The sequence below is a fragment of the Zasmidium cellare genome (assembly GCF_010093935.1).
Source record: "Zasmidium cellare ATCC 36951 unplaced genomic scaffold M409scaffold_17, whole genome shotgun sequence".
NCBI lineage: Eukaryota > Fungi > Ascomycota > Dothideomycetes > Mycosphaerellales > Mycosphaerellaceae > Zasmidium > Zasmidium cellare.
Window position 1 is genome coordinate 445,349 of NW_022986961.1, and position 12,536 is coordinate 457,884.

At 52.4% G+C, this 12,536-nt stretch overlaps 3 protein-coding genes across 3 annotated transcripts; all 3 read left to right on the forward strand.

Annotated features, from left to right (window-relative positions):
* Positions 1-445: 445 nt before the first annotated feature.
* On the forward strand, positions 446-2,676 carry M409DRAFT_66421 (uncharacterized protein; the record flags this gene model as incomplete). The annotated part of the gene is made up of 2 exons (XM_033816931.1): positions 446-2,531; positions 2,588-2,676. 2 exons carry the CDS (start codon positions 446-448, stop codon positions 2,674-2,676), a joined length of 2,175 nt encoding a protein of 724 aa, XP_033667762.1.
* A 3,457-nt stretch (positions 2,677-6,133) lies between these two features.
* M409DRAFT_54648 (uncharacterized protein) lies at positions 6,134-9,999 on the forward strand (the record flags this gene model as incomplete). Its single annotated transcript, XM_033812776.1, has 6 exons — positions 6,134-6,653; positions 6,772-7,883; positions 7,965-8,090; positions 8,262-8,340; positions 8,398-9,196; positions 9,255-9,999. The coding sequence occupies 6 exons, from the start codon at positions 6,134-6,136 to the stop codon at positions 9,997-9,999; spliced, it is 3,381 nt and encodes a 1,126-aa protein (XP_033667763.1).
* A 1,159-nt stretch (positions 10,000-11,158) lies between these two features.
* On the forward strand, positions 11,159-12,513 carry M409DRAFT_66422 (uncharacterized protein; the record flags this gene model as incomplete). Its single annotated transcript, XM_033816932.1, has 3 exons — positions 11,159-11,523; positions 11,604-11,773; positions 12,494-12,513. 3 exons carry the CDS (start codon positions 11,159-11,161, stop codon positions 12,511-12,513), a joined length of 555 nt encoding a protein of 184 aa, XP_033667764.1.
* Positions 12,514-12,536: the final 23 nt, after the last annotated feature.

Below are 12,536 nucleotides of genomic sequence, written 5' to 3' on the forward strand. Positions count from 1 at the left end.
TGAGACTGTAGGCTGCGTTATACTGCGCTGGAATTCGTTCAAGAACCACTGCTGGAGTTGTTTTTGAGTTAGCTGAGGGTGTTGTTGTGCATATTGACGAAGGGCCTTCCTTTGAGAGACTGAAAGGCCAGGTGTCTTGCGGTCTGAAGGCATCTTTTTGATACCTGGTTTAGCCAATAAATTGATCAGGTTAAGGCAATATAGGCAGGTAAGAGGTTCACACCGAATTTTAGAAGTTGAAGCTGAAAGTATAGCGTTAAAGAGGTTATGTTCCTACGGAATATTGCGTTATCCAGGTTTGACTGTAGCACTTGGATCCCAGTGGAGCTGCTCCACACGTTCGGCCTGCCGCGAGCCACATCCCGATCGCATCTCGCAATCATACTTTTGTTACACCTGTCTCCTCGCCCGTCCTCTCTTTCCCTTTCCTCTCCGACACAGCCAAATGGCAGCCAGCCGCTCCGGACGCATCCTTCGTGGACTGGGCTACGCGACCCTCGCGGGAGGTGTCGGCGCTGGCACCCTCTACTTCGTCTACCGACCGCGCGACGTCCCTGGCCTCGAGGCCGCATCCGTACCTCCTCCCACGTACGGCGAAGGAGGTGTCTTCCGCCCTCCTCAGTTTCCCCGCATCAAGTCAAGAGCAGAGCAGATTGCCGAGCTGAAGGCCAGCGCAGGCGCTGTGTTCCAGGAAGCTAAAGAGAAGGTCAAGAGCACGTTGGGACTCGAGCAGGAGTCGAGCGGTGCTGAGGACAATGTTTACGATCTGTTGATCATCGGCGGTGGCGCTACTGGTTCTGGAATCGCACTCGACGCAGCTTCGAGAGGGCTGAAGGTCGCTTGCGTGGAAAGAGACGATTTTGCATCTGGCACAAGCTCAAAGAGCACCAAGCTGGTCCACGGCGGTGTTCGGTATCTGGAAAAGGCTGTCTTCGAATTGGATTACAATCAGTACAAGCTCGTCAAGGAAGCTCTCCGTGAGCGGAGATACTTCCTCGACACTGCGCCGCATCTCTCGTCATGGCTCCCGATTATGATTCCCGTCAACAAGTGGTGGCAAGCGCCGTACTTCTGGGCGGGTACCAAGGCCTACGACTTTCTTGCTGGATCTGAGAACATTGAGACTTCGTACTTCTTGACAAGGAGCAAGGCTCTGGATGCCTTCCCAATGCTCAAGAGGGACAACCTCTGGGGTGCTTTGGTTTACTACGATGGCGCACACAACGACTCTCGAATGAACGCTTCTCTTGCTGTAACTGCTGCTCTTTACGGTGCTACTATGGTCAACCATCTCGAGGTTACTGGTCTTGAAAAGGACGCCAATGGCAGACTTTGCGGCGCAAAGGTCAAGGATCTGGTACCTGAGAGGGATGGCGGCAAAGGCGAGCAGTTCAATATCAAGGCCAAGGGTATCATCAACGCTACTGGACCATTCACCGACTCCATCCGCAAGATGGACGACCAAGCTGTACCTGAAATCGTCGCACCTAGCTCTGGAGTTCACGTCATTCTGCCTGGATACTACTCGCCTTCCAACATGGGTCTAATCGATCCTCGTACCTCTGACGGCCGTGTCATCTTCTTCCTGCCATGGCAAGGCAACACGATTGCTGGTACCACTGATGCTCCCTGCGATGTCACTCCCAACCCAATTGCAAGCGAAAAGGAAATCGACTGGATTTTGAAGGAAGTACAGAACTATTTGCAACCCGAGATCAATGTTCGACGTGGCGACGTCCTTGCTGCGTGGTCTGGTATCCGTCCTCTCGTCCGCGACCCAAAGAAGGCAAAGTCAGAGGGTCTTGTCCGCAACCACTTGCTCACCACCTCTGACTCTGGTCTCATGACCATGGCTGGAGGCAAATGGACCACTTATCGTCAGATGGCAGAAGAGGCTGTTGATGAGGCTATCAAGGAGTTCAAGCTGGCGCCCAAGGGCGTGCCAAATCCACCTCTCGTCTCTGGTGTTGAGGGCTTCCATGAGGACATCAAGCTTGACGGCTCCTGCCAGACTCACGCAGTGAGGTTGGTCGGCGCACACGGTTTCTCCAAGACTCTCTTCATCAACATCATTCAGCACTACGGCATCGAAACAGAGGTCGCGAAACACTTGACCGAATCTTACGGAGATCGTGCGTGGACTGTTGCTGCTCTCTGCGCGCCCACAGAGAACCGCTTCCCTGTGCGAGGTGAGCGTATTTCCGAGCTCTACCCATACGTGGATGGTGAGGTTCGCTACGCTGTGCGTCACGAATACGCCCAGACTGCAGTTGATGTGCTCGCCCGAAGGACGAGGTTAGCTTTCCTCAACGCCCAGGCTGCACTTGAAGCGCTACCTAAGGTGATTGACCTCATGGGTGAGGAGCTCAACTGGAACAAGCAGCGCAAGGCCACTGAGTGGAAAGAGGCGGTGACATTCCTTGGCTCGATGGGTCTGCCCAAGAGCAAGCTCACCCTTACGCGCGAGGATGTGGAGAAGGGCCGCGTGGGCAAGTATGAGGACGAAGAGTTCGGCCTCTACGCCCGTCATGGTAAGTGAAGTTCCCCTCAACCTCCAAGAAACAAAAACTGACTCCGAACGAAACAGACAAACCCGACGAGGTCCTGTCGTCTGACTCGAAGCTGCTCTCTGGCACGAACCCCACCATTGGCAAAGAATCCCCAGCCAACGCATAAGATTTGCTTGTCCGCGAGAAAGTTACTACCCAAGCGCGGCCATGACAGAATGCATGGACTGGTGGAAGCTTCAGGCATGGGATTTCGAAAGCGTGGCGTTTAAAGGGATGGGATTGGTGTATGTATAGAAAGGCAGTGTGATTACAGTATCAGATAACTTGTGCTTGTTCTAGCTGTTTGCATGAGACATGGACGGCTTGGACTCATTCGAGACTTCAGATCTCCTTCTTCCACTGCGTCGCTGCACTGCGATCGCGTCCGCGGCTTTGTCCATGCCTGTGCCAATGCCTATGCTGACCGCCCGTACGCCCGCGAGTCCACACGCGTTTCAACTGCGTAATAATGCCGCAAGGATGTGACAGGAGCATACGTGGTAGGTGCACGGACTTCCATCGGGTTACAAGATATATTCATCCGCCTGCTCTCTTGTCCCAAAACTGACAGCCCTTATCCAGCATGACCGACGCTACTGAAGTGGCCGTCAATCGCCATCAACAACAAGCCCCATCGCTGGCCTGCGCGCCCGCACGCCCGCACGTGTGATGCCCTTAAGACTTGAGTGTGGAGGGAAGGCGGCAATGCCGCGAGCATGTAATCGACGCACGGACTATGCTTGTTTGCTAGAGCTATAAGAATTTCATTCTTTGTTCTCTTCTTCTTCTCTCTAATAATATAGCTAGCGTAGGGCTAAGGGGGCCGCCGCCCTCGCGGCCTCCTAGTTCCTGCAAGCAGCTCCCGCGACGACCGCTGCTAGCGCCCGCGCCTGCGCCTATACGCCTGCTACCCCCTTAGTATCCAAAGTACGAGAGCAACGAAAACGTAAGGCAGTATATATGTAATCGATGCACGGACCATGCTTGTTTGCCTAAGCTATAAGAATTTTTTTGCTTGCGCTCTTGTTCTTCTCTCTAACAGCATGGCAGGCGTCGGCTCTGCCACCGCCCTCACCGCCTCCTGCTCCTGCTCCTGCGCCTATGCCCGCGCCCGCGCCCGCGCCTTACGTGCCCGCTATGCGCTCACCCTGCGCTCGATACATCATGCCTCGACTATGAATTTGCAGATGAAGAGACTTCACATAGGTGCTGCGGTGCGCTACGTGCGCGGGCGGTGGAGCGGGGAGAGGGAGCCACTTTTATAGTTGCTTCACACATGTTTGGAAGTAAAGATGTTGAGAGATGACGAGTGTAGCCCGAGCACCTGCCCTGTACATGCATAGATAAATATAAAGAACCTAGCGCAAATCGAAGCGCCACAGCGCAAGGGCCCCTGACTTGGGAAATGCGCTCAAGGGAGGTGAAAATCGTAACCGGCAGAAGCGTACGTGTCTGAAGGGCGTCACCCGCGAACTATTTGCTCACGTTTGGGGCGGAAGCGCTACCGTAGGGGTGGCGGCGGCGGCGGCAGGGGTCTTGGTGGTGGCTGCACCGCAGCTTGTTGCGGTTTGGGAGGAAAAGAGAGAGAGAGAGGGCTGGAGAGAAAATTAGATATAGCTGGCTGGCTGGCTTGGTCCGTGCGTCTGTCACATGCTCTCGAGCTACCCTCTAAGGCAGACCTTTGCTGCCTTAGGCTTGAAACGCCGCCTTGCGAAAGATAGTGAGCTAGCGCGCTTGCGTAAAGTGATTGGCTAGTACTACACCTGACTTGGAAGGTAACCCTCGAGTCCGATGTCCTACTACAGAACACGTAAAGGTATGCACGAGCTGTCAAGTAGCGGCTAGTATTGCGCAGCTAAGTGAGCTGCCATTCGGACGCCCTAGATGTGAGCTTTGCGCCCCTAGAAGGTGAGCACAGAGAACAGACGAAACGCACATCGCTAGTAGACGTCACGGGTGGGTGTATTATATACGCTTGAGGCGCTACCTGGCGCTACCCTCGGCGGCAGCAGGATTCTGAGTCGGGGCTGTCGTTGCTCTCAGTCTTCGCCCGCCCGGAGGCTAGTCATGCCGGAACTCGCTGTGTGTAGAGAAGAAAAAAAGAAGAGGAATGCTAGAAGAAGGAAATAGATATAGCTGGCTGGCAAGGTCTGTGCGTCTGTCACATGCTCTTGAGGCTGCGATACTCGTTGACCAGCACTTTTTGCTATGCCAAGGCCGATTTTACACACCGAGATCTAAATATGAATTAAATACTCAATTCAGCCGGACCATATTCATATTCAACTTAGCGCTAAATTGAACGAATAGAATGAATTGTGTTTGTTGAGCTGAGACTACTCTACAGGGTTTGTGTAGGTGTCGAACATAGTAGAAGTAACCAAATTAATAAACAATACTAGGAACCAACCTAGGTGTAATTGTGTTAGTTAGTTACAGGAAGCAGGAGGACTGAGGAGAGGTAAGCTCCCCTCAGTCACATGACTCTTGGCATTGATGCCTCAGGCATCCGTCTCAGCCTGCCCATCTGGACTGTACTGTCCAACAGTATTCAGTATTCACGCTCTATGCCGACAGTCCATGTAGCGTCTCCAGCGCTGCTTTGAAACGTCAGAATGGTCTTGCTCTCTACCGAGAGTTACGCTAGAATCTGACCGTGATGTTGGAATCGTCCAGCTTGGCCCTGAGAATAAGTCGCACTCCCGATGTGCTGTTCGTCGTTGAACTTTGGCTGCGATGACCCCAGGTATAGAGCTGGCTCCCAATGGGCGACGTTTCGTCTTGGCAACGGTGCCGTTCCCGGGGGGGGGGGGCGGGGGGGAGTCGTGGCAACTTTCACCCCACACCGTGCGCTGTGCCGTCCTTGCATATATTTCACGGCACATTATGCACGTCCATGTACGCAGCACACCCTCCCGCCCTCGCCTCACGTCCGCATACGAAGCAATGTTGAAGTGCAGCAAGTGTTGGTGTGGCACCCATTCCTCTAATTCGTCAAGATCCTCACGGTCCAATCACAGCATCTGCCTTGAGGTGAATGGTCGGGCCAGATATGCCAGCAGCTGGATCGCGGCCACTAGAGAAGGCGCTCCAGAGGCGCCTGCGTGACTGACAGAGCGGTGATACAGGTAGATCGAAATTGTCTTTCCAGGTCGACAAGGACACAGTTCGCCAGGACCCGAACGCAACTCCATTGGTGTGTTGATGATCCTTACAGACCACGGTCCATCAGAATGGACGCCATGTGTGATATGAATAACCCTCATGAGTTCTCGAGCAACAGAAGGGCGCACTGGCTGCACATGAACCGGGTTGCCTCTCTTAGTGCGGTCGACGCGCCACGTTTGCCTTTGCAGAGTATCGGTGCGGCTCCAGTTGTAGCCTGTTCTCAACCGACGCTCTGCTCGCCCTACAAAGCCGTTGTAGCGTTGGCCAAGGCAACCGGTTGCCTTTTCACGGCTGAGGGCGACACTGCATGAAGTGAATCATCGGGCAAGGCGTCATGTTGATCGCCCAGGAGGAATTAAAAGTTCCGACCATGCCGTCCTTTTTTTCGAGACAGTCCCTCCCACATACCCACCAACATGAAGAGACAGTTGCGCAAAAGGCTTGAGCAGTGCATGACCACAGCAGAATGGTATCAGCAACGGCCAAAATTTTTACCGCACACATACATCGCAGAGTTGATCACAGCCCCTACCATCACGGGGTGCGCTCCAGGGATTCCGATTGAGCTGGTGGACTTCGTCTTCCAGGAAGCAAAACGGGTGTTTGCTATTTTGATACATAGCAAATGCCAAGAGGGCGATCTCCAGGACGCCCTGCAGCTCTGCAAGGACTACGGATTGACAGACGACGTCCTCCCCATACCCGAGATTAGTAAAATATGCTTTCACGATGACAGCATTGGCAAAGCAAAGGTCCACCGAGAATGTGAGCACAAACCGCATCTCAACATCTTCCACGAGGATGATTGGGGCTCTGAGGCATGGGAATCTTTTTACAGAGGGCAGTGGCACTTCTTGGCGCCGGTGTTCGAATTTGATCTGTTCGAATACGACTTCCCGCAAGGCACAATTCTGCCGATTGTAAAACCTGGCGATGGTGACGGGGAAGGGCACTTTGGGTCGGTGAAAGAAGCTCAGGGCAGAAGTCGCCTGGAACAAAGAAAAAGAAGCCCTGTCACAAATGCAATCACACAAGCATTTGAATGATCGTGTAGCGGCGGTAGCTATTGGAGATGAATACCTTCTTATCTCGAGATGGGCTGACGGTGGTGACCTTCACAAACTTTGGAAGACGCATCCGAATGTGAGACCCGATGCGCGATTGATCAGGAACATCTTGATCCAATTCAGAGGTTTAGCCGACGCCCTAAAATCGGTGCATGGACGGACGAGAACGCTGTATCCAGATACGAATGGTGATGAACAAGAGTTTGGAGATCCCTCTAATACCTCAATCCCGCACATTGTGGCTCCTGACGATGGGGATCATTCTAACTGGCGTCATGGAGACCTCAAACCAGCGAACATCTTCATTTCGCTGGATGGATCTACCTGGCCGGGAATCTTGAAGATAGGTGATCTAGGTCTGGCCAAAAGGCACCCTGTGGCAACCGCTCGAAGAAGCACGCCATCTACTACTGAGTTCGGCACGCAAGCATATGAGCCACCTGAAGCGGTGACTGGTCAGAACAAACCACGCTCGCGGCTGTATGACATCTGGTCCTTTGGTTGCGTCTTGATGGAGACGATTGTGTGGCTGTTGTACGGCTACGATGGACTGCACGAACTCTGGAAAACCGAGACAAGAGTTTATCAGGGGACGCTTTATTACACTCTCCTTGGAAACAATATCTTTCTCTCGGCAGAGGTCAATCGCTCGATGAGCCAGGTGATGAACGATATCCTGACCTTCGACCCAGAGTGCAATAGTGACCAAGGTAGCATCATTCGGGAGCTCGTCCTTCTGGTCAGAGACAAGCTCTTGGTTGTGGCTCTACCTGATACGCAGGAGGCGATCGCTTCTGGCAAAGCGCGAATAGACGCCGGAATGCTTGTCCAGGAGCTCACGCTTTTAGTAGAAAAGTCGCAGAGGCCTGAGCAAAGTCGATATTTATGGACAGGTCGCGAACGCACAGGCAAATTCCGGTCTGTCGTCAAGTCCAGGGATGCTGCCCAACAACACCTGTTGGCTCCATCCGCTATGGGCGTAGGCATTGGGGCTGTACCAAGGCAAACCCAACAAGTGGAATCAGGGCCGTACCGACCGATGGATGAAGAGGGCGTGGATCTTACAAAATTGTCAATACATGATCAACATCGCTTGAAGGTACGTCGTCTAGAAATCTTGATAAGTTACCCATGATGACAAAAGTTAGTGAGGAATGAAAGAGCTAATGAGGAATGAAAGGAATACAAACACGAACCTTTGGATCCGCGGGATTGGACTTTCGCACTGGACAATAGCTTCGCTGCGCAAGCCGTCGAATCTATCAAATCTCTGTCAGGCTTCTCCTCCGCAGCGCCAAAGTCACGGGTATGCCAGCAATGCCTTAACATGGTAGAAAGCCCGCGACCCAGACACAGGTTATCGATTGTCGAGCTGGAGGCTTCATCTACTGGTTGTGATCTATGCAAATTGCTACTTCATCTCGTGGGTGAAAGCCTGATCAAGCGCCCATCGGTCTCAGATGCATATGACATACAGCTCCACAGAAAGGGAACCAGATTCGTCTTGCAAGTAGATGGCGAAATCAGGCGAGCTTTGTCAATCTTCCAAATAGCAAGTGAGTTGTAACTGGCGCCTGCAGTTCTCATAAAGCAAAAGGCTTATACTCTCTTAGGTCTCAAAGATGACGAAGCGGCTATTTACCATGGCGACATCCAAATATCCGTCCCACAGCTCGTTAGTGTAGGGACTCCTGCTCACGCTGGTCTTCTGCGGGAGTGGCTACGAGACTGCGATGAAAATCACAAGGACTGCTGCTGCCCAGCGACTGAAAGCCAGTTACACTTGCCCACCAGGCTAATCGAAATTGGAACAAAATCAGCTCCTTGCGTACGACTTATAGAATCTGTCGAGCTTCGGCAGGAATGCAAGCAGAGCCTCAAATTCGCTGCTTTATCGTACCCCTGGGGAGACAGAACAGCACACCAGCATTTTTGCACAACAATCCCAAACTATGAGCTACACAAGCACAAGATCTCAATCGACGAACTCCCAGCTCTACTCCAGCAGGCGATTCAAGTGACTCGGGACATCGGGCTAGATTACTTATGGGTCGACGCCTTATGCATCATACAAGGTCCAGCTGGAGACTTCAACGAGGAAGCCGAACGTATGGAACAAGTTTTCAGTGCCGCTTACTGTGTCATAGCTGCAAGCCGCGCGAAGGGCGTCTCCGATGGCTTCCTTGGAGAACGCACGCAGCGGGGGACAGTCCTGATGCCCAATCAGTCCACATTTCTGTGCGAGGACATTGACGACTTTCAACACGACGTCATTGAAGGACACCTCAACCAACGCGGGTGGGTGCTGCAAGAGCGCGCGCTTGCTCGACGGACCATCTACTTCGCAGAAAGACAGACATACTGGGAGTGTGGTAAAGGTGTCCGATGCGAGACATTTTCAAAGATGACCAAGTACGTCGAAGGCAAGCCGGGGAGTGCCTGAAGGGCTCGGTACTAACGGGCTCACTAGCAAGCAAGCATCATTCCTGGGCGACTCTGACTTTCCACGAATGGCGGAGAAGGACACCAAAGGCGGCCATATCGTACTTTTCGAATCACTTTACGAGCAATACTGCCGATTGCGTTTCACGAACGACCATGACAAGCCGATAGCCATCGCTGGGTTGGAGCGGCGATTATGCCGCGCATTTGATACCGGTGGGGGCTTCGGTCTCTTCAACATATATCTGGAACGCAGTCTGCTATGGCAGCGAGACATCACTGACACTCCAAGCCTGATGAAGATCGAGATGCCTCCTGGACGAGAGTACGTGCCCTCGTGGTCTTGGATGGCTTATCAAGGCAGTATCAAGTTCTTGAACCTCCCATTCGACGGAATCGAATGGACCAAGACTGAGTACCGCTCGCCTTGGGCTATGACCCTATCAAACCCAGTACGAAACTCAAGGTCTGTTCGAGACCGGTCGACTTCAGCCCTTCACGTCATTGCCAGAAATTTCGACATGGACCCTCAGGAGCAGACGAAGACGCAGTCCGGAATCGTCTGGGATGGCGGAAACGTCTTGAACGGGCCCTTGAAGTGTGTGATTATTGGCAAACTTCGATCAGAAGCAAGGCTGCCGACACAGATGCACTATGTTCTTATCTTGAAACAAATTGATCAGCTGGAGACATTCGAGAGAGTGGGCGTTGGATGCTTGATGAAGGACAAGATACATCTCGGAGGAACTCCAACGTGGAGTTGGGTACGATGACGAAAGCACCGAGAATGGATGCGTGCTCTTTGCCTTCCATTGAACGTCAAAGGCTTACAAAAGCACGAAACCTTCGAGACCGACGGCAGGCGGAGCCAGGAAAATAGCTTAATAAACCGGCGAGGACGACGACAGCGACATGTTTGCTGATTTTGACAGCAATTAGATCGTGGCAATGCTCCGGAAACAATCATCTGACGCATACGTATCATTCAAAGCTAGGCCTTATGTCAAAAGCAACACAAGAGCTAGATCTTATGGGTGTTCTCTGTGTACTGCCTAGATGTCTCAGCAGTTGTTCTTTTGCAATACTCGGAATGAAAAGGAATGAAAAAGAGCTATATCGAGACTCTTTGGAAAGACATTTGAATTGTGAGTCTCCGTCGCCTTTGTGATGATGCATCTGACTCAGTGATCGATAAAGCTGGAAGTGTCACTATCGTTCTCGATGGATCTGGATGATGGTGAGTGCTAGCGCGGCTTTCACATGCGCTTGCCCAGTCGAGAAGGTAGGCGAAACGAATTTGCAGCTTCATGCGAGCATGCCTGGTCAAGCAAAGTCAGGACCCGAGCCCCTGCCATGCACCATTTTTTCCAAAATTCTGTGTCTCCTGGGCAGCAGACAAATGCGATATAGAGTTTGCAGCTGGGTTGTCCGCGGATCCATCATCCGTCTCGGATAGGGTTTCCGCGCCTTGGGCATGTTTGCGAGATGGTCTCAGATTTGGCTTTACCACAACATCCATCTCTCAAACCCGTCGGAGTGAGCCATGTGCGAATCTGATCATCCAGGAACACGCGGTTATGATATCACAGCAATAGCTTGCTGCGCATTCTTACAAGATGCTCATTCGTACTACCCGCTGATCTTAGGGGTCCACTGTCTCGACATGCTTTCTAGACTTGAGTCTTACTTGACTTTTACGGATGTCTTACTTTAAATCCTATGCCAATGGCTGACCGTTCAGTCTCACGGGATGCTTATTACTCACCCTGCGAGCCTCGTTTGCAGTACTGAGCGTGGAAGTAGCGCTTGAGTAGGGTTGCTCCTGTAGCATCCTTCCAGCTCAATTAGGGATATAATAAGAGGGACCTTCACTGACCACGGTCGCATTCACAACCAAATCCCCAAGGCGATCCCTCTCCATCTCCATCAAGCATGCATATCCCAACAGCTTTCGCATCACTCTTGCTCCTCCCCCTCGCCCTCTGCGCACCACCATCACCGCCCAACTATGGCTACCCTCCAACCCAAGCCATCACAAAGCTCACTCAAGGCGGGTACAAATTCGCCCTCACCATCGACCAAAAGCAATGGTCCAACCTATCGCAAGTCATGACCGAAGATATCTACTACGACAGCAGTGCCCTCGGAGCAGGCTATGGCGGATTGGCCGTGGGACTCGACCAAGTCCGCACTGTGCTCGAAGAGACGGCGCCCGAAGGGATCTACTGGGAGCATCTGGTGACGAACCTGTACCTGGAGAAGTTGAATACTCCGACCAACGCGAGCTCGATTACTTAGTAAGTAGGAGCGTTGCCTACATCCCTCAATCAACTTTTGTAGCAGTGCGACAAGGTTTCTGACATCTGCGTGAAAACAGTATCACCGTCTCGAGATGGGATCCTAGCGCTCTCCACGATATTACCAAGACATACCGGATCTACTACCGCTGCGACGATGTGTGGCTTCTGCAGGATGGGAATTGGAAGTTGTCGCACAGTATTGTGAGGAATACGGGACCCCGGGTGGAGGCTCCCTACTTTGGCTCGAGCTCTTGATCGGCCATGTTGAAGTCGTGCATTGGGTTCGAAGAGGACTGGCCTCGTTGCTGTTTGCGCTAGACGAGACGAAAGACAGACCATAATGCATGAGTGTTTCGGCAGCGGCTGATCTTGTGTGGTTTCCCGTTCGCGGCATTCGAGACAATGCTGATTTGTTCCGTCATTGAATTTTTGCCCGAGAGCAGGACGTACCACGGACGAAAACCAGGAGATCTTGTCGCTGCAGTCCGCGATACGTACTGGCTGTCAGGACAACCCCGACGCCTTGTGCTCCTCCACCTCCTTAAGCGTCTCCTTCATGGAACTCTTCCGTCGGAGGCAAGACAGCTACAAAAGACTCAAAGTTTTGAGCCCTCAGCAAACATGATCTGCAACAACACCTTGCCTCCTCGAAAAGCGCTTAGCATCTCCTAGTGGTTAGTGTCAATGTGATGAGAGCTCAGACCATATCGGTTGAGCACGGCCTTGTTTCTTTTCCACATTGCCCCCGTTTCTGTATACAGAGAAGGCCGTTTGAGACTTAAGCCTTCGAGAGGCCAAACACCAGATGAAGCCCTTTGCCCCTGCAGTGCTTCTCAAGATTGTTCTAGCCAGACCAAAAGAGCAGATCCTACTTCCTTGTTCGACTGGATGCCGATCAAGTGAGGGAGAGCGACATTAGACGATGGACGCTGACTTGGCGAGCAGATCCACGATGGTATCCTTCAAGTTTCAATGAGCCAAGAGTGAGAATCCTGACGCTGTATCCTTGT